General features: G+C 41.6%; 2 protein-coding genes across 5 annotated transcripts in view; one reads left to right on the top strand and one right to left on the bottom strand.

The window, feature by feature from the left end:
• LOC146665490 (UDP-glucuronosyltransferase 2A2-like) overlaps nt 1–7,356 on the bottom strand; it is an 18,081-nt gene extending 10,725 nt beyond the window's left edge. Inside the window, exon 1 of the mRNA XM_085413197.1 lies at nt 7,299–7,356. The gene's annotated coding sequence lies outside the window, so the exon portion shown is untranslated. The remainder of the gene's footprint in view (nt 1–7,298) is intronic.
• LOC146665489 (uncharacterized) overlaps nt 1–20,908 on the top strand; it is a 24,122-nt gene extending 3,214 nt beyond the window's left edge. The window contains exons 2-11 of one of the 4 annotated variants that reach the window (XR_014912617.1): nt 14,173–14,295; nt 14,427–14,804; nt 15,426–15,897; nt 16,000–16,317; nt 16,410–16,433; nt 16,635–16,812; nt 19,559–19,650; nt 19,733–19,804; nt 19,910–20,062; nt 20,185–20,323. Coding sequence is in view for 3 of the 4 variants with exons in the window: in XM_085413194.1 (XP_085269320.1) it covers nt 14,181–14,295; nt 14,427–14,804; nt 15,426–15,897; nt 16,000–16,317; nt 16,410–16,433; nt 16,635–16,812; nt 19,559–19,650; nt 19,733–19,804; nt 19,932–20,062; nt 20,185–20,342 (1,938 nt within the window). In the remaining variant the exon portion in view is untranslated. Of the gene's footprint in view, nt 1–14,158; nt 14,296–14,426; nt 14,805–15,425; nt 15,898–15,999; nt 16,318–16,409; nt 16,434–16,634; nt 16,813–19,558; nt 19,651–19,732; nt 19,805–19,909; nt 20,063–20,184 lie in introns of all 4 variants that reach the window. The other 3 variants (XM_085413194.1, XM_085413195.1, XM_085413193.1) reach the window with 3 other exon arrangements.
• The last annotated feature ends 165 nt before the right edge of the window (nt 20,909–21,073 follow it).

Raw genomic sequence — 21,073 nt, 5'->3', positions numbered from 1 at the left:
AGCTCTGCTATCACTTCCAACATAAATGAAGACAGGAAACTGAACAGCAGTGACATTTGTAAGGTTACTGAAGTTGGGCTAGCTGGTATATAATGATGTGCTATGTGATTGCTAGCGACACAGCTATGTTAGCATAACATAAACAGTGAAGCTAGAGGATGAACGCTAACACTTTTCCACTCGATAAAAGTTAACGTGAAGGTTCCTGATGGTTAGAGACAAATGCAATCGCATAAACGGACCAAATTTCAGTCAGGAGAACAACTGAGATAATCCATCCACAGGTTAGTCATTAATATACTGCAACAACATGGGAATAGAGCAGCTGTGATCGAATACAGCATTAATGAATCAAAGGTACAGAAGTGGAGGAAGCAAGAAGAATGAGTTGAATAAAGTTTGACTCATCTGACTGCTTTGTTTTGCTTAATATGCCTTATAATCTCGTGCACCTTATGGTCCGAAAAATACGTATTTTACTTTTTTATTTGGCACACTGCAGTTGAATGTTGCAAAGCACCTCTTTTTAACTTCAGTGGATATTATACATGGTTATGCTTAGGATATGTCAGCCCATTTCTACTGGAAATGCCTTTTGGTTAAACATTCAGCAAGGAATTTGCATTTGCACTGTTAAATTTTTATATAGCTTTAATACACATAAAAAACAACTGCTTGTTTAAGTGAGAATAAATGGATTTTTTTTTTTTGCGCTAGTAAAGTTGTGGAGTTGTATTTTGTCTCGCATGAATTATATAGTCAGTTATATTGTTATCGCAAATTTTCAAATATATATCGTGATAAATATTTTTGGCCATATCTCCCTGCTCTACAGTACACAGTGCAATAGTTGCACCCTTTTGGACATCCTCTACAGTGAAAATAACAAAGTTTTAAAGTTTTCTTATATTTGTAACTTTGTAATATACGGTATTATTTAATTTAGTTCAGTCTGTTACTGTTATTATCTTGGAGCGACTGTAACCACACAATTTCCTCAGGGATTTATAAAGTATTCTGAAAAGTATTGAAAACAGTGTGCCAGGAGTCAGGGGTTCTTACTGGTTCTAGTGACTCTCAACCTCCCAGTCAGCTGACAGCTGGTGGGGTGACTACATTGCCTGAAAACATCAGAGCACTTTTGCACATAGGTGACGTCTTGATAAATCGAGCAGATATTTGAAGCTTACATGTCTACATTCTCACATGAAAATATCTTAAAAGTTTATTTCGTGTCACAGCACCAGTCATATATTCAGTGGTGCACATAAGTGGTCCGTAGGTGTGCATTCGCTGTCAAAATAAAAGACACGCACCAGATAAGAAGTTGCAACGCGCGTTTGCGTACATATAAAAGGCAGTGTTTTTGTCCACTAGAGTGGGATTTTCACGGCACATTCTGCACCACATCTCTGTGCGTTCATCATCTGTTTGAAGCCAGTTCACCTCCTGCAACCACTTTTCCGAGAATAAACGCTTCTTTTGTGGTTCGGACTCCTTCTGACATTTCTTTGGAGGTGGAGGAAAACCAAAGTAATTGCTTAAAGGAGCTTGCTTCTTCGACATCTTTAAGAGTTCTAAATAAATGTGTGTCCTCCTCCAGAAAATCTTATGTACGCAAACGCGCGTTGCAACTTCTTATCTGGTGCGTGTCTTTTATTTTGACAGCGAATGCGCACCTGCGGACCACTTATGTGCACCCCTGAATATATTAAACTTTCCTCACAGATTTAGCCGCTTTCCATCATCATTGCTGCTTTTAATAATAATAATAATAATAATAATAACTTTATTTATAAAGCGCTTTCAAACAAAGTGCTGTACAACTATTTGAAACTAAAAAGATAAAAAAATAAAATAAAAGTGATACATAGCAATACAGGTAAAAGACACAATACAAGTTAAAAACAGTAAAAATTTAAAAACTAAAAGCCATAGAATTAAGACATGTAAGATGGGGTGAACAAATGTGTCTTCAGCTTAGTTTTAAAAACCTCCACAGAGCATGCCTGCCTAATATCTTGAGGGAGGGTGTTCCACAGAAACGGGGCACGAAAAGAAAAAGCACGCTCTCCAATTGTCTTTTTTCTGGCTCTAGGAACCTTTAGAAGGCCAGAGTCCTGATATCAAAGAGCACGGGATGGAACGTAAAGATGTAAAAGGTCGGAGAGGTATGAAGGTGCCAATCCGTTTAAAGCCTTGTAGGTGAGCAGCAGGACCTTAAAATCTGCTCGAATCTGACAAGGTAGCCAATGAAGAGAGTTCAGTACAGGGCTAATGTGCTCAAATTTCCCAGTTCTTGTTAAAATGCGAGCAGCTGCATTTTGCACCATCTGTAGACCTCTAAAACCTTTCTTTGGTAGCCCAGAAAGAAGAGCGTTACAATAATCAATACGTGAGGACACAAATGCATGGACAAGAACCTCTGCAGTGTCGCTTGACAAACCTTGTCTGATTCTGGCTATGTTCCTCAAATGATAAAAGGCGGTCTTTGTTATCTCTTTTACATGAGATTCAAAGGAGAGCACCATGTCGAACCACACGCCCAAGTTTGTCATCAATTCTCAAGATGAAATTTTGGGACAAGTGCTGAAATTTGTGTGGCCCAATGACCATCAGCTCTGTTTTATCAGTATTTAGGAGCAAGAAATTATCTGATAACCAGCCCTTAATTGCAGATAGACAAGATTCTAGTTTAAAGACTTCAGCACAATTTTCAATGGTTAAAGGAACATAAAGCTGCAGGTCATCAGCGTAACAATGAAAGGTTACATTAAAAGAACGTAGAAGAAGAGGCAGCAGGTACATAGAAAACAGCAATGGTCCAAGTACAGAGCCCTGAGGGGACCCCATGCCTCACTGCACAAGTCTCGGAGAGATCATTTTTAAAACTAACAGTCTGAGACCTCCCAGACAGGTAAGATCTCAGCCATGATAAAACATTTCCTGTAATTCCAGTAAAATGTTCAAGCCTATCTAATAAAATGCAGTGATCCACAGTGTCAAACGCAGCACTTAGATCCAGCAGTAATAAAACTGAAGTGCGATCATTGCCTGCATTTACCAGCAGATCATTTACATGTACCACTTTTACTAAAGCTGTTTCTGTGGGGTGATTTGGTCTAAAAGCAGACTGAAATGGTTTGAACAGATTGCTTGTTGACAAATGCTCAGTGAGCTGCTTAAAAACCACTTTTTCAAAGACTTTAGATAAAAAAGACAGATGTGAGATGGGTCTATAGTTTGCGACCATGTCAACATCCAGTCCAGGCTTTTTCAAGATAGGCACTACCACAGCTGATTTAAAACATTCAGGGAAGACTCCAGTTGTCAATGAAGTATTTAAAAGAAACAGAATGTAGGGTCCTAATGCTGACCACAGTTCCTTTATAGCCCAGGCTGGTAGAGGATCCAAAGAACAGGTTGTACATCGAGCTGCTTTTACAACCTTAGTTAATCCAGACAGAGAAATAACCTTGAAGTCAGAGAACAGTTTATCAACACCAACAGGCAAAGCAGCCGAGTAGTCTAATGAAAAGCTTGAGGAGGGAGTTACCTGATTTCTAAGTGTTTCAGCCCTGTCTCCGAAAACGTAAGAAAGTCATGAGCTATCAAATTAGAACAGCAGAGCGTTGACTTACTCTCTGTAAGTTGCGACACTGTGTTGAATAAGAGTTTTGAGTTATGTTTATGACTCATGATGAGATTTGAGAAATAATTTGCTTTCGCTTTCGACATCGCTGATTGAAGAGAAGACAATGAGTCCTTCCAAGCCTGGAGAAATACTTCTAGTCTGGAAGATCTCCAGTGACACTCTGCTTTTCTACAATTTCTTCTCAAGTTCAAGAGCTCCTCATTTAGCCAAGGCATAGGGTTCCTTTTTTGACATTTTAACTTCTTTACGGGAGCAACAGAGTCCAGTAGTTCAAGAAGTGTATTATTAAGATTCGCAGTCAAGGTGTCCACACATAACTCCTGGGTAAAAATAGGGTCTGACACATCAGGTAGATGTAATTTAACTCCAAACAATGCTTCAGGGCTAATATAACGAGATGATCTGAGGGGCAATCTTCCCCTCTCAGAAGCTGGAGATTTAGGGATTAAAATATCAAATAAAATTGCTGAGTGGTCTAAGATAGGTAAAACACAATTTTCAGTCATTGATACATTCAATCTGTAACCCAAGACAAGGTCTAGGGTGTGGTCCTTATGTGTTGCCCCTTAAACAAATTGTGTGAAGTTTAAGGAATCAATTACATTTAAGAAATCTTTGACCAGGGGTTTATCCTCACAACACAGATGAATATTAAAGTCTCCCACTATAAGAATTCTTTCATAGTGAGCGATAAAACATGTCAAGAAGTCTGAAAATTCCGAAATAAGCAAGTCATTATATTTAGGTGGACGATAGATGACTATAATTAGAACGACGGGACAGCTTAAAGTCAGGAGTTGGGACTCAAATGAGGTAAAAATACCAGGACTTTGTATCTGGTATTGTATCTTTGTATCTGTTTAAGTTTCAGACGAAATGCATTCTGGGATACTCGTTGCACCAAGTCCACACAAGTCATCACTAAGAATGCTTGATAAAATGGGCGGAGCACAAAAACACATTTAGGCATTTTTAGCGTACTTGACTTGATGCGTGCTTTGAATAGAGATTGACAGACCACGTGACTTTCGTGCATTGCATGCCAGGAACTCGTGGTAAAACAATTCAAGTACCGCATCAAATGCAAGCATTTGAAGCTCCGCAAAAACGTTCATTCTCCGGTTCCAATACTTTCTTGCTTTTTCTTTGCCCCCCAAAAAAGGTATGTACAAAACGAAGGAGAACAATGCCGGTCCGTACAAAGACAGACTTGATGAAAAGTCAAAGAAAAGATACGAGGAAAAAAATCAAAGGAGTGAAAGGGTCAGACCCTTACGAGCACACAGAGGGACAAAAGACGTTAACGTGCTGCCCAACTTTCACCACGCTCATATTTATAATTATACGTTCTTGGAGTGAGTGCATACACTCATGAAGTTTAGAAACTTCAGGTCACTGCAACAAGCCCAGGTACAGTTTACCGACGGATGGGTACAGGACCTTGAAATGCACCGTGTAGAACGAACCAGTCTCACAAATCGTCTTCATAAATACACATTCATTAACCATTTATTAATAGAACCTTTAAGCTCAACGGTAATTAATTAGTAGTGGAAATAATTTCTGGTACGCATTACAGAAATGCAGTGACAATAATATTGTATGCTGTAATCGTACTGGGCAATTAGTGATACAAAAAACCAGTTTTATCCTTTGAATAAAAGTATGTGTTTTTGTCAATGTACCATGGTAATAACAGAAGTGAAACGCAATATTCTGTCAGGACAATTCACTATTTATGCACAATAAACAAAGGAGCATAGCGCGACAATTTCTGTTCAGCGCCAGACTTGCTTGTAACCTATATCACCAATTATGTTAAGAAAAATGACGCATTAACTACAACAGCAGACTGACCTTTGTGTAAATGCTTGGAGCAGACTAACCTGTGAGCTGGAGTGTTCTGGGACGTTATATTTGGTCTTTGAGTGGCTGCAATCCAGGCCATCCGTTGGCTCTTTGTTACTTCGGAAACATGGCTTGAACAATTTCTCTTTAACGACGTAATCCGATAACAACTGATCTCTTTACCCGTCAGCTTCCCGTGGCTGTCATGCGACCGGCTATTGCAGTTAATAATACAACGGCTTCTTGACATTTTTGTGTTTCTTTTTATCGCTGTGTGACTGATTTAAATTGAAAGTCTGTGTGCGCTAGTACCTCTTGCCACGAGTTCTCAGAATCCTTTGCGGTTTTACCCCTGAATGACCTTACATTTTCAATCTCTATTGGAAGAATACAACTGATGGCGTTTCACAAGTCCATAGGAACACAAGTACAAATATTGAAAAACAGCCAGTGTTTGTGAATAATGATGAAATGAAATGTTCATGAACTGATCTCGAGTCTGCTGCATCACTGCAACATCAACTGACTCTGATCGTTGCATTTAAGGTCAAAGGCCAAACCAGGATTCAGTTTCATCTGTTCTAAACGATGAGCACAGACAGATTTATATCAAACTTTATTCAGTCTGTGATGATAACAGTTGATTTCAGTCAGTACTGATGTGTGTCCTCTGAATTTAAACTGAGCCTCTGACGTCTGTTTACCTGTTGCCGTGGTGAATCACAGTATCAGAGCTACATTGATGATTGCTTCTTGTCATTAGTATACTCATAGCTGATTGGTCCACCTCTGAGCTGTTGTTGCTAGATGTGCTGTGATGGATGGAGGACAGACACAGCTGCAAGATCTGTCCTAATACGTCAAGATACTAGTGATGGAATTTCCGGCTCTTTTTAGAGAACCAGCTCTTTCGGTTCGGCTCACTAAAAAGAGCCGGCTCTTTCGGCTCCGAACCGGCTCTTCAGGTTGGTTTTTTTGCTTTAATTAATTTATTATTAACAATAATATAAAATTATGCACAAAAGGAATTACTAATGTAAAAAAAAAAAGGTTTTATTTATATATGTTTATATATAAATAAATGCGGTGGCCCCTAGAGACAAAACACGTACAAACTCCAAAACACATTTCTAGCATGAACTGAACTTTCAAAACAGAGCTACCTAGATCCTTTAAATTACACAATTGAAAGCATAAAAGCATATGTGTATTGTTTGTGTATTTATACACAAGCATTCATATATATAGTCAAAAAAAAAAAAAAAAAAAAAAGTTCATTTACCTGTTATTACCACACACCAAATACGGTCGTTGGTACTTGCTGGCTTGTGTAGCCACTAGGTAACAAAAGCTCAACACTGCCCCTAGCATCCTGGAGCACTTCTGTTGTCTTTTGTACGTGTTTTGAGTTTTTATGTGTTTTTACTTGTTTTGGAGTTTGTACGTGCTTCAGAGTTCGTACGTGATTTGAAGTTTGTATGTGCTTTGTCTGTAGGGGCCACCATAAATATACTTTTATTTATTCACTCCACATAAAATGTAATAAATAAATCATATAATACAAAAATCAACTATTCACATTTCAACTTTTAACTATTTAAATTTTCAGCTTTTTCCTTTTACAAATTTAAAGTGAAACAACACAAAACACTGCAAACCACAACACAATTAAATATAAATTATAATATGAAAACAAAAAGAACATACATATTCTCTGTCATATGGACCTGCATGAATAAAATTTCTGAATCCTTTATCATCTGCAACTGAAAATAGTTGTGAATGATTACTATACCTTTCTAATGTGACAGTGTTGTCCCTGGCTCTCTTTCTCTCTCTCTTCCTCCCGCTTTGTTCCTGTGCTACTGAGTGTAACTACCGTCCCCTCCCCCCTCTTCCCAGCGTAAAGCACAAGGCTCGCATAGTGAGTGAAGCGGAAAAAAAGTGCGAGAGCAGGGCCGGCCCGTGGCATAGGCCGTATAGGCTGTCACTACCCGATCCGTACCGGAAACCCGATCGGTACCCCGCATGCGCGAAAGGTTTCTACTTCCGGTCGTAGCGTTTTACAATAGTTATGGGTCAGAGTATCTGTTAAGATGTTAAGAATAACAAGTATATCTTAAAATGTTTGCAATAATGAAGCATTTCAGTACAATGTAGACAAAAACGAAAAATAAAAAGAAAGTTACGGATCAGGACTCTCCGATCCTTACTGCGCATGTGTAAAGTCTGACCGTACAAATCGGGTCTACCCGATCCGTACCGCGCATGTGCAGATGTTTTCTTCTTCTTCTGTTCGTTTAATGGCAGTTTACTCCCCAGTGTACGAGGATACCGCCACCTGCTGACCGAGCGAATAAACCCTATTATAAACTGAATTATCGTCATTACAAACGTGTGTTAAATCTGATTTAGCGATAGTCGAGTGTGTGTATGCTTGTCTGTGAGGAGAGGATTGTTGGAATAGTGATGATGATGTGCGCTATCACTGTCAATTAAGAAACTGTAAAAAAAAAAACTGTAAACAAACTGTAAACACTTAATCTGGCTGATGAATCTACACGTGAGATATTACAAAGTCTGCATTATTAACTCTGTAATAAGGCGCCATTCATCTTATTTTACGGCGCTGTTGCTCAATCGGGGGACACTCTCTGTTGAGGAGAAAAGCATGAATTTCTTTGTATACGGATTATCCATTGTTTAAATGTCCCGGGCAGTCGAAAAGGAGGCAGAGCTGTTGAGAAATGCTAGGAGCTAACTGGGCGCTAACGGTATCATTCAAATATATTGAATGTCGCAATGTTGGCAAAGAGAGGAAGTGACGTAAGATTTGCGCATGCGGGGTACCGATCGGGTTTCCGGTACGGATTGGGTAGTGACATAGGCAAATGCTAAGGGCGCCGTCCATCAGGGGGCGCCACGCCAGTGCCACAAATGTTGGAAAAAAAAAAAAAAAAAGTTGGTACTATTATTTCTAAATACAAAAAATAATCCCACGTTAATTAAAATGCAAAGTAAAGCTTATTTAATAGAAATATTATTTGTTACAACATTACACTACACTGCTGATATAGGGGGGCGCCACCTAAAATCTTGCCTAGGGCGCCAGATTGGTTAGGGCCGTTTCTGTGCGAGAGAGAGGGTGAGAGAAAGGGGGGGGGGAAACCCCACGGCTCGCGATAAGGAACCGGCTCGCGTCGTTCAGGTCAAAGACTCTGCTCTAAGAGCCATTTCGTTCACGACCGACCCATCACTACAAGATACGACCTAATAGCTCCCCAAAAATGAAGCATATCTCTATCGCCCCCTAGTGTCTGGCTGCAGTATAGGTCATAAATCCTGCCTCCTCCATGTTAGTGGATGGGACTGGGGTCAGACTAAAATTAAAAAAAATCTCCTCAAATAAACTTCTTCCAAAAATGCTTCCTTCCACTAACGGTAGTTCTCATGACTCTGATTTGTTTTTTAGGGGTCTCCTTACTCATAAGTTTGATTGTAATTACTACCATAATGCTGTTAAATTGGGGTGGAACTTTATCATAACAGCTTTGACTGGCAGCTGCAGTAACAGAGAAACTTGCGTATCTCTTTCGGGAAAGGCAGATAGATCTGAGAGGAGGTCCAGTGTTTATGTTAAAAAACTGCACCGACTGTTTCAAACTGACAGCCTGAGGTGTTCTTCAGTAAACTGGACTACCCAACAGAAGGACCCGAGGCCCCACTGCACTTTTTCGGTAAGTTAAACGTGTTTGTAAGCTAATCTGTAACTAATGTCCGCAACTAGGTCCTGAGACCTAGCTACCTAAGATGAGCACTCGGCTGTTGGGGAAACTTGTTTTGTAACGTTTGTTTAGCTAATCCGTGCAGGTGAATGAATTTACCCTGACTAATGAAATCATAAAAGCACCAGGCCGCTCAGTCACCAACTACCGTTACTATTACGATTATTAAATATGTGCAAACAGCAGCATGTTTTCTGTCTCTTGCTACATCTGTAAGGACAGTAAAAAAAAAAAAAAAAAGCTTGGACCCTTACCCCTTCATTAATCATTAACTATGGATGAAAATAGCAAAGCCCTGTACTGAAACCAACTACGGCCGTTTGACAGCTTAAGTTAAAGTTGTTTTCTTTTACTAGGTTTGTTTCAAATGTTCTGGTTAAAATAACAGCCTGGATGATTTTAAATGAGATATTTTTCACAAAGTTACTTCTGCAGTACTGCTTACAGCTTACATCCTTTGAGGGAAATAATTTAAAGTATTAATATTTGTCCAATACTCAGGCAGCAGCTCAAACACTGCTGATAACACGTCCGTATGTTGGTGACCACGATGCAACAGCAGACTGAACCAGGACTGAAACCTGCTCCATCATCTCATCTTAGCAAATCTCCACTTAAAAAGCACCAGCGATTCAAAGGTAAACATTATACTGGAAAATGTGTTAGTATATAAGTATTTGTCCTTTTTTAACAGCTCATATGTCAGCTGTCAGCAGAACTTTAGAACTGAAAAAATGTAAGAGAAGAACTTCAGACCCTGAGCGTGTGGGACAGAGAAGGATCAGCTTTATTTCAGATTTGAGAGATAAACTTTATATTTCAGTTTGTGATGGTTCTGTTCTCTTTGTGATTACAGGAGCTGCCCTCAGATTCAGACCTCAGCACCACCCAGTGACAGCAGATAGATCACCCTATATCTTCACTCTTTGTAGTAACTGCAAAATTAACTGATGAAAACAGTACAAAGGTTAAAGTAACACATGTGCTGTCAGTGAAAGCTGCAGCTGTTTTATTGATAAAGTTAAAGACAAAAAGACAAAAGGATTAATCACCCGTGTATCTGTGTCACTATATATCAGCATTAACAGGACCTCAGTTTGGTGTTTCACAGAGCTGCTGATCTCAGACCTGCACAGTTTCTGTTTTAAACACTTGATGTACTCAGCTGCATGAAGAGCACATGAGATTTTCTCTGACACAATTAAATAAAACCTGATGAAGGTCAAAGGTCGCCACTTGTATGTTGAGCTAAAAACTTGTCATCTGGAATTCTTTCACTGTTTTTTTTGCCAATGGTGTGTTATTTATCATAAAGTAATCCGGAGTCATTCATACAAGATTAACCAGAGAGGATAATTTATTTTTAAATATATAACTTTCTACAGGACTGAATATAATATCTTTGTGTAAAAGTCCAGTACCTCTGAGAATGATCTGAATACTTCTAACATTAGACAAAGCAAGTCTCCATCACAGTGTTCATGAAATGCTGGGTTTATCCATCTTCTGGGGCGGGGGCTTATGGTGGAGCTCTGAAGATTTCCCTGTGAGGGAGCTGCTGGTGAAGATCATGAGTCCTCCTTGATCCCTGCAATAAGCTTTAGTCTTCCTGGTGTTTCTTAAATGAAGCCTCTCTCAGTGGGTCAACAGAACTTCTGGCACAGGACAGATGTGATGAAAGAATAGGAGGAAGTTTCTCTAAACCTCTGGACCCAGGAAACCCAGCTTGGTCCTGATGGTCTCCTTTACTAGTTTCTCCACAGGGTGAATGTACAGTGGGGCAAAAAAGTATTTAGTCAGCCACCGATTGTGCAAGTTCCCCCACTTAAAATGATGACAGAGGTCAGTAATTTGCACCAGAGGTACACTTCAACTGTGAGAGACAGAATGTGAAAAAAAAATCCATGAATCCACATGGTAGGATTTGTAAAGAATTTATTCGTAAATCAGGGTGGAAAATAAGTATTTGGTCACCTCAAACAAGGAAAATCTCTGGCTCTCACAGACCTGTAACGTCTTCTGTAAGAAGCTTTTCTGTCCCCCACTCGTTACCTGTATGAATGGCACCTGTTTGAACTCATCATCTGTATAAAAGACACCTGTCCACAGCCTCAAACAGTCAGACTCCAAACTCCGCCATGGCCAAGACCAAAGAGCTTTCGAAGGACACCAGGAAAAGTATTGTAGACCTGCACCAGACTGGGAAGAGTGAATCTACAATAGGCAAGCAGCTTGGTGTGAAAAAATCAACTGTGGGAGCAATCATCAGAAAATGGAAGACATACAAGACCACTGATAATCTCCCTCGATCTGGGGCTCCACGCAAGATCTCATCCCGTGGGATCAAAATGATCATGAAAACGGTGAGCAAAGATCCCAGAACCACACGGGGGGACCTGGTGAATGACCTGCAGAGAGCCGGGACCAAAGTAACAAAGGTCACCATCAGTAACACACTACAACGGCAGGGAATCAAATCCCGCAGTGCCAGACGTGTTCCGCTGCTGAAGCCAGTGCATGTCCAGGCCCGTCTGAAGTTTGCCAGAGAGCACATGGATGATACAGCAGAGGATTGGGAGAATGTCATGTGGTCAGATGAAACCAAAGTAGAACTTTTTGGTATAAACTCAACTCGTCGTGTTTGGAGGAAGAAGAATACTGAGTTGCATCCCAAGAACACCATACCTACTGTGAAGCATGGGGGTGGAAACATCATGCTATGGGGCTGTTTTTCTGCCAAGGGGACAGGACGACTGATCCGTGTTAAGGACAGAATGAATGGGGCCATGTATCGTGAGATTTTGAGCCAAAACCTCCTTCCATCAGTGAGAACTTTGAAGATGAAACGAGGCTGGGTCTTCCAACATGACAATGATCCAAAACACACCGCCCGGGCAACAAAGGAGTGGCTCCGTAAGAAGCATTTGAAAGTCCTGGAGTGGCCTAGCCAGTCTCCAGACCTCAACCCCATAGAAAATCTGTGGCGGGAGTTGAAAGTCCGTGTTGCTCGGCGACAGCCCCAAAACATCACTGCTCTCGAGAAGATCTGCATGGAGGAATGGGCCAAAATACCAGCTACTGTGTGTGCAAACCTGGTAAAGACCTATAGTAAACGTTTGACCTCTGTTATTGCCAACAAAGGTTATGTTACAAAGTATTGAGTTGTATTTTTGTTATTGACCAAATACTTATTTTCCACCCTGATTTACGAATAAATTCTTTACAAATCCTACCATGTGGATTCATGGATTTTTTTTTTCACATTCTGTCTCTCACAGTTGAAGTGTACCTCTGGTGCAAATTACTGACCTCTGTCATCATTTTAGGTGGGGGAACTTGCACAATCGGTGGCTGACTAAATACTTTTTTGCCCCACTGTAGCTGTTGATGATAATAATATGGACTCCATTATTAAATAAAAAGAACAAATTAGACTACACTACTGAAACCTGCTATTTCGAAAGTTTCCATGTTACCAGGCTGTAGAGTGCTCTGAACAGAGTGATTGTAGATGTTGTAGAACTATAAGATAAGTTTTGTGTCTTTTTCATAGTAGTGATCTGGTTGTATTTACCTTAATTTAACAAGTCATCAGTCGTGGTAAACCCATCAGCAGATAAACTGGAGCAGCCGGTCTACGTAAAAAGTGTAGGGGTGTGTGTGGGCAGGAGCGTGATGCAGATGCTCCACCCCAAGTCACTACTGCGCAGACTCCGACTGTGTTTCAATTCAGGGCCCAGCCCACATAGACCACGAAGGCCGGGTCCTCCGAAGACTGAGAAAGCCGGAAGCGCGAGGCTGTGAAATGGGACTGTCTGGCCTTCAGATTTGCGTCACCGCTGTCTTGGTGGAGTTTAATAAACTCAGCCGTCTGCTCCTAAAATATAACAGGACATTGGAGTAAATTCTCGACCATCTCACACTTCTGTTTAATCAGTTTTCTGTTTCAGCTGTGTGAAAACTATAACTTTAATCTCAGCCAAACCAATTTACTCAGGGACAAATAAAACACTGAAAAAAGCCGAATGATAACATCTTTAAGTTATCTAAGTGACTTTTATATCATGTTTAACCTGAGTAGTGAAAGACCGCGGGGGTCTGAAAGCAATGTGCCGGGAATCCGGTGTTCTCGCTGGCTCTAGTGAGCCTCGACCACCTGGTGCGCTATCGAGCTGGTGGGTAACAGACGTCTCTGAGCACTTTATCAAGACATCACATATTTGCAAAACAGAGCCAATATTTGAAGTTTACACAGCTACATTCTCGCCTGAAAATATGTTAAAAATTAGTTTTTTGACCCAGAAAGAGTAACGTTTCAAACTCTTTAGCCACGCTCCTCCACTATTGCCGCATTTGGAAAGTATTTTTATATTATTATGGAAACATTATGAACAATAATTTAATTAATAAAGTATTGAAAAGCGTAATAAGAGTAATATTACAACTAAGTAGCTGCCGTCATTGTTGGAAACTGGAATTGGTTGGCCGCGCTATGAATTCTGGGATATGTTGGGCCACGAAGTACACACCCGACCCATCCTTAAAATTTGGGGAAATGAAGGACGCATTTGTCGGCTGCATTTGTCGGAGTCTTCGAATTGGGACAGCCTTCGTCGCGTTGCTGTGATGTAATCAGCCTACAAATGCAGCCTTCGAAGGTTGCAGCCCCTGAATTGAGACACAGCCTCTGGCTCCAAAAGTGCAACATGGCAGCTCCCACAACTGGGAAATTTTGGCTTCATTTTTCTACAATGGGAGGAAGTGCAGCCATGTTGTCTAGCTTTTATATTTTCATTTTTCAGGACAATGACATCATTACAAAGTTTTAATCTGTGTCACATGAAACATAATTTCTGATTGTATTCATTAGTCTCTCTCTGGCAGTTTTCACCATGCTCTCTCGACCGCTTACACTAATCGAGAGTGACGGCAGGGGCCAAAACCTAGTGGTGATGTCTCCGCCCCATGTTCTCCCATTGGTTGATGAGGATGAGGACACAAAATCAGGTGTGCATTTGTTTTTGTGTTTTTATTTCCTGATGATTTACAAAGGCTAACAGCCTGTTTCTCCTCCTCTGTTACTCCTCCCCATCAACATTCTTTTTCTTCTCCTCCTTTCTCTCTTCTTCCTCCCTCAGCTCCTACTCCTTCAGTTCCAGTAGCCACTCATCCTCCTCTTCGTCCTTCAACCACGTCTCTTCCGTCTTCATCTCCTCCTTGTTCAGCTCCTCCTTTTCTACATTTAGCTAGCCCCCTTCCTCCTTCAACTACTCCGCTTCCTCCTCCAGCTTCTTCTTTATCTCCTTTAGCTCCTCTCCCCCCTCCTCCCTGTTGCCCCTGCGCCGCTCTCCTGCCTCGCCTCCTCTCAAGCCACCGGATGGAGGTACGACGCCTCCTGCGAGGAGCTCTAGCATCTCTTGGCCGTCGTCTGAATTCTCTGGAAAGGAGGAGCAGAAGGACGGGGAGGAAGAAGAAGAACAGCCAGAAACAAAAAGAAGGAGCATCATGTTTGACTGGTGAGTCGTTTTTGAAGGTTACTGCAAGTTCTTTGAGGTTTCCTGCAGGTTCTGGTAGGTCTCGGAAGGTTAGTGGAGGTCTAATAAGGTTCCTGCAGGTACCTGTAATTTCATCTAGTTCTCTGAGATTTCATGCAGGTTCTGGTAGGGCTCTGGGGGATCATGCAAATTCTTTGAGGTTTCCTGCAGGTTCCTAGGTCTCGAGGGTGGGGGTTGTTACTGTCGGTTCCTGAATGTTCATTCAGGTCTCAGAGGTGTCCTGCAGGTTCCTGGAAGTCTCAAGAGGTTCCGGCAAGTCTTTGGGGGCTCTCTCTGAGGTTTCCTGCAGGTCTCTGGAGGTTCCTGAGGGGTGTTTCTACAGGCCTCTAGGGATTCCCTTTGTTGGTTCCTGCAGGTCTCTGAGCCTTCTTGTAGGTCTGTCACAGTTCCTGCGGGTTCCTGTAGGTTAATTTAGGTCTCTGAGGTTTCCTGCACATTCTGGCAGTCTCTGACAGTTAATGTAGGTCTTTGAGTGTTCAGATGTCAGAGAGTTTCTGGGGGTTCCTGTTGAGGGTTCCTGCAGATCTTTAAAGGGTTATAATCTACTTACAAAAAGTGATCCTTGTTTCCTGTTTCTTTCAGGGCCATCTGTCTTTGCGTCCAGCTCCACTTCCTCTTTTTCCTGTAGTACCCCGCCTCTGCCACTTGTAACCATATCCTCTTCATCATCAGTATCATCATCATCCGATAGTGAGGAGTCGTCCTCGTCTCCTTTTTCTTCCAGTTCCATTCAATCACAAAAGAAGAGGAGGAGGAGAGGAGAAGAAGAGACAGTGAGCAGGAGGAAGAGGAGGAGGAAGAACCACCAAGGAGAGATCAGTGTTTGTCCAGAAAAGAAAGAAGAGAAGGTGGAGGGAGAGGCAGAGGGGCGCTTTGTGGGGCAGATGGCTGTCTGCGTTAGAGGAGGAGGTGAAAAGGGGGAGCCGCTCACGCTGTGTAACTTAAGCCAAGGGAAGAACAAAAGACCAGAGACTGAAGGCTCCAGCCAATCAGAGAGGGCAATCAATGTGTTTGTGAGGAAGAACGGTTATAGAGTGCCGCTGCTGCAACACAGGTGAGGGGGGTGATGGCTGATGATGTAACAGCCAATCACCGCAGATTTTGGCCTTGCTAATCCATTTTAGGTGATTTAACTGTAATTTTTTTGTACTTGCAGCTTGTCCTCCCAGAATGCCTTGTATATCCTCCAGTCAGCTGAGAGTCTGACCATCAGCCAATCGGAACTATTCATTGTCCCTTCTGGCAAGTGGCGTTTTTCAGGCTTCACACAGCCCCTTGCCCCATCTTCCAATCGCGCTGCTTTCCATCTAAGGGTTTGCTCCGCCTCTTATTCTGTTAGCCCAGCCCCCCTGCTTCATCTGCCAGCAGCTGCCATGGAAATGATGTTGGATTCAGTGAGGGGTGGAGTTTGTTGTAGTCCGCAGCGGTCCCTGAAGGACTGGACAGCCCCACCCAGCCTGAGCAGCGACCACTGGTTGGTCGAACTTTGTTTTTAAATTAGGCTAATTAACAATCTTTAAATCACAGAATTTACTTAACAGGCGTCTTTCTGTTTCATCTTCACAGTTATGTTCAAGCACTAATATTGAGGTAATGAATCTTAACTTTTCATTTATACAAATAAATCTTTTCTTCAGTGAAACTAAACAGTCTATATTAATATAATTAGTTTAACCAGTGATATATTAATATGTTTAATGTCCTCATCATTATTAACATCATAAGTAGTTTAACTTGTGTTTCTTACTTGGATAAAAATCTAATAAATAAAGTGCTTCTTGTGCGTTTCAGTCCAGCCTTTTCTGCCTGGCGACAGCAGAAGCAGCGGTCCAATCACAGCACTCAGAGCCTCTACCTACCACGGCGACGACCCCGGCCCCTGCCTGCCTGCTCAGCCAATGGATTGCCTGCTTCACTCCCAGCTGACCAATCAGCAGTCAGCTCTGAGTTTCTTAGCACAAATGGAGAGGTGAAGTTGTTTTCTTGTTTTTATTATTTAAAAAAATATATTTCAAATAGTAAAGGGTGTTTCTCTATCTTATGTTGGCCTTTATTAAATTATAGAATTGCGAAAACAAACTAAACACTAAAGTCACAGGGAGGAGTCCTCATATCTCTACATAGCATAAATCAAACAACAGTCGTGTCCAAATTCATGGGCTGCATCCTCCTGAGGACCCGGCCGCGGTCTACGTGGGCCGGGTTCTCAGAAGGTCGGGTAGGCCGGAAGTAAACTGCTGTGAAACTGGACGGTGTAGCCTTCAGATTTGCGTCACCGCTGTCTCGGTGGAGTTTAATAAACTCAGCTGTCTGCTCCTTGCTATCTAAAATACAACAGGACACTGGCGTAAATTCTCGACCATCTCACACTTTTGTTTAATCAATTTTCTGTTTTATTCAGTTGTGCGAAAACGACCCTTGGGATTAATAAAGTTTTATTATATATAATCTAATAACTTTAATCTCAGCCAAACCGATTTACTCACGAACAAATAAAACACTGAAAAAAGCCAAACAATAACATTTTTAGGTTGTCTAAGTGACTTATATATTATGTTTAACCTGAGTAGCGAAAGGCCGCGGTGATCTGAAAATGATGTGCCGGGAGTTGTGCCCTTCTCGGCGGCTTCAGTGACCCTCGAGCTCTCGGCTAGCTATCGAGCTCGTGGATAACAGACGTCTCCGAAAACGTCGGAGCACTTTTGCAAATATGTGATATCTTGATAAACTGAGCAGATATTTGAAGTTTACACACCCACATTCTCGTCTGAAAATATGTTAAAAGTTTATTTTGTGACCCAGAAAGAGAAATAAGAATAATATTAAAAACTTAGTAGCGGCCGCCATTGTTGAAAACTGGAATTGGCTGAGCCGCGCTATGAATTCTGGGGTATGGTGGGCCACACCCAGACATACCCGACCCATCCTTCAAATTCGGGGAAAAGGAGGGGCAGAGGTGGGTCGAGTATTCAAAAATTGTAATCAAGTAAGAGTAGCATTACTTTACAATAACAATAGTGTGTTATTTATCATTAAGTGATTCAGAGTTATTCATACCAGAGTAACCAGGGAGGATAATATATTTTTAAATATAAGTCCAGAGCCTTTGAGGAGTATCCGAGTATTTATAACATTACACAAAGCAAAGGTCTCCATCGCAGTGTTCATGAAATGCTGGGTTTATCCATCTTCTGGGGCAGGCCTACGGTGGAGCTCTGAAGATTTCCCTGTGAGGGAGCTGCTGGTGAAGATCATGAATCCTCCTTGATCCCTGCAATAAGCTTTAGTCTTCCTGGTGTTTCTTAAATGAAGCCTCTCTGTGGGTCAACAGAACATCTGGCACAGGACAGCTGTGATGAAAGAATAGGAAGACGTTTCTCCAAACCTCTGGATCCAGGAAACCCAGCTTGGTCCTGATGGTCTCCTTTACTAGTTTCTCCCCAGGGTGAATGTAGCTGTTGATATAATATGGACTCTATTATTAAATGAAAATAACAAATTAGACTACACTACTGAAACGTTCTGCTATTTCTAAAGTTTCCATGTTACCAGGCTGTAGAGGGCTCTGAAGATTTAAACAGGTTTACATGCATTAAACTCACAGTCTTATGTTAAAATCTCAAAGGACAGCATTACATTTCTGATATTAACAGTAACTCTGGGCCTCTGTGGAGTGTGCAACTGATCTCATTGCTGTCTAAAAACGGATAACAAAAACTAAGAAGTGCTGAATCATTCAAAAATACAGACTATTAGAGTAACAGGTGTGTAACAACAAGCCTCCAACACAGTGTGTATGCTAGCGGCTAATCTAGCAAACAAATTAACAACAGAGTGATTGTAGATGTTGTAGAACTATAAGATGACAAGCTGTGTGTCTTTTTTGTAACAGTGACGTGGTTGTATTCACCTTGATTGAACGAGTTGTCAGTCGTGGTAAACCCATCAGCAAATGAACTGGAGCAGCCGGTCTACGTAAAAAGTGTAGGGGCCCATATGGAAAAGATATATATATAAATCTTATAAAGTTTTTATCTCTCTTGTATGAAACTTGTATGAAAAGCATACAAGAGTGGAAACACGTATAAGATCCCTTGAAAAATTATACAATGAAACTTGTATGTTTTGTATACTTACTAAAAAAAAAAATGAAAGTAATGAGAAAGTGGCCACTTTCATGAGTAAATCATATATGTTTTTACTATTTCTTTTCCATATGGGGGGTCGTGTTTGCGGTCACATCCAGAGGGTGTGTGGGTGGGAGCGGGACACAGTCGCTCCACTTCCACCTCAAGTCACTAGTTTGTAGACTCTGGCTCCGAAATTGCAAGATGGCAGCCTCCAGAAGCAGGATATTTTGGCTTCATTTTTGCACAATGGGAGGAAGTGCTGTCGTGTCATTTTCTACAGTCATTGGACCCACCTGAACACCTACACCAAAAGGTCAAAGGTTACTCTTTGAAGATGCTAAATGTAATATTTTGGACTAAGAGCACACATAGTTTGAGAGGGGTAAAGGATGCCATCTACGACCACTATGAACGTCCATCACTGAACAGAGGTGGAGTCCTACAGTGAAGTCCTGGGATCCTATCCAAAGTGTTTCAAGCCCCATGCACACCATAATGTTGAACCTTAATGTGACCTAGACCACTTCCAGGTTAAATATTAAATAACAGGGACTCTATCAGTAATTTTATTTTATTTTTTTACAGCAGCATGGTAAACGGGTCTCACAGATCAGAATCCGGCGTGCGCCACCGCGCGAAATGCTGCTTACACCAATGGGACTACCAAAGGTCAAAAGGTCAGGAAAGAAACTAAAAACTTAGATGTACAGTAAAAGTGCCAACATTATTTCAAATGTGGACCCACATTTGCTTTCTCAGAATAAAGAAGAAAGAGTTCAGTCTAGAGGAGATTTACACCAACAAGAACTACAGATCCCCTGCTAACAACAGGTAAGACTACAAATCCCTACTAATGACAGGTGAAGGGTTTTTTCTGTAAAGACTGTACATGCCCTTTATGTTAATATGGTTCCATATCCAAACTCCATCTCCCAGCATGGTTTGCTTGTTCCTGCAGAAGTCTGGAAACCATCTTTGAGGAGCCTCGGGAAAAGGACGGAGCACTGCTCCTAATTGGCCAGCAGAAGAGGCGCAGGCTCCTCCTCTTTCCTGATTTCACGCAGCCCAGAAAAAGGAAGAGACCACAAGGTACACTGGGAAATGTAGTTTGCATTAGGGAGGTTGTCCTAGGCACACTGAGAGTGGTTACTCATTATTGATTAGCTGTTTGTCATCAACTGTGAGATTGAAGAAAAATTCTTTGTGTTTAGGGGCGGGACTTCCTGCTGCTATGGTACCCAGGAAAAGAGCAGCTGCTCGGCGACATTGCCACAGCAATGGTGGCGAGGACATGGACTTGGACGTGATGCTGGTGGAGCGACTGAGCGCGCTTGAAGACTTCCTGACTCGGCAGGGTCTGGATGTATGAGCTCTGATATCACTTCTTATCAGCTAACAAAAGGCCAAAAAACTGAGCTGCTACTATGCCCACTGACTGAGTGTCACCATAGTAACGCCATCAGGTGATGTGGTGGGCAGGCTTTTTTGGATTTTTTTGTTTTGGGTTACGATGAAGATGTGAAACATAAACCTGCTTTGATCTTTTTATAGTGTGTAAGGCCACGCCCCTGCTGCTGACCATACCCTCTATAGGCTCACCTGAGAAAATATGACAAAACGTCCTTCGAGCCTTTTTAAGAGGGTGGGGCTTATTATAGACACTAAGCTGCTGATTGGATACCTGTGACTCGGACTGTAAAACCTAACTCCTTTTTTTTTTTTTTTCTTTTCTAAGTTTTCGTTTTTGCTAATATTAAAGATGTCCCCCTCTCCTCCCCCACCCCCAGTACTCTATGGTACGGGGTAGAGTTATGTGCAGTACTCTTTGTACTGCAGGCCTGCAGTGTGTATGTTGTGTGCTGAGTCTATTTTTGAATCAATAAAGTTTTTCTGGTCTCGGAACGTTTTTGGTTTGATTTTTCTGAATTCAGAGGTCATTGAGGAACACCTCCTGTGTATGTGCTTGTTGACTTGCTAACATAATAATGATATTTGATTATCAGTAAAGTTCCCCTTTGTTCCTGTTTAAAGAGACTGATTACCTGGAGGACTCACTTTCTTGCCTGAGCTCGTTAGTGTGCACCTGGATCAGAGGACATT

This window comes from Rhamphochromis longiceps, linkage group LG7 (genome assembly GCF_057381845.1).
Source record: "Rhamphochromis longiceps isolate RC_006_pf linkage group LG7, R_longiceps_female_GT1.1, whole genome shotgun sequence".
Classification (NCBI taxonomy): domain Eukaryota; kingdom Metazoa; phylum Chordata; class Actinopteri; order Cichliformes; family Cichlidae; genus Rhamphochromis; species Rhamphochromis longiceps.
Note: the sequence above shows the minus strand (reverse complement) of the source record. Positions and strands in the feature narration are given on the sequence as shown.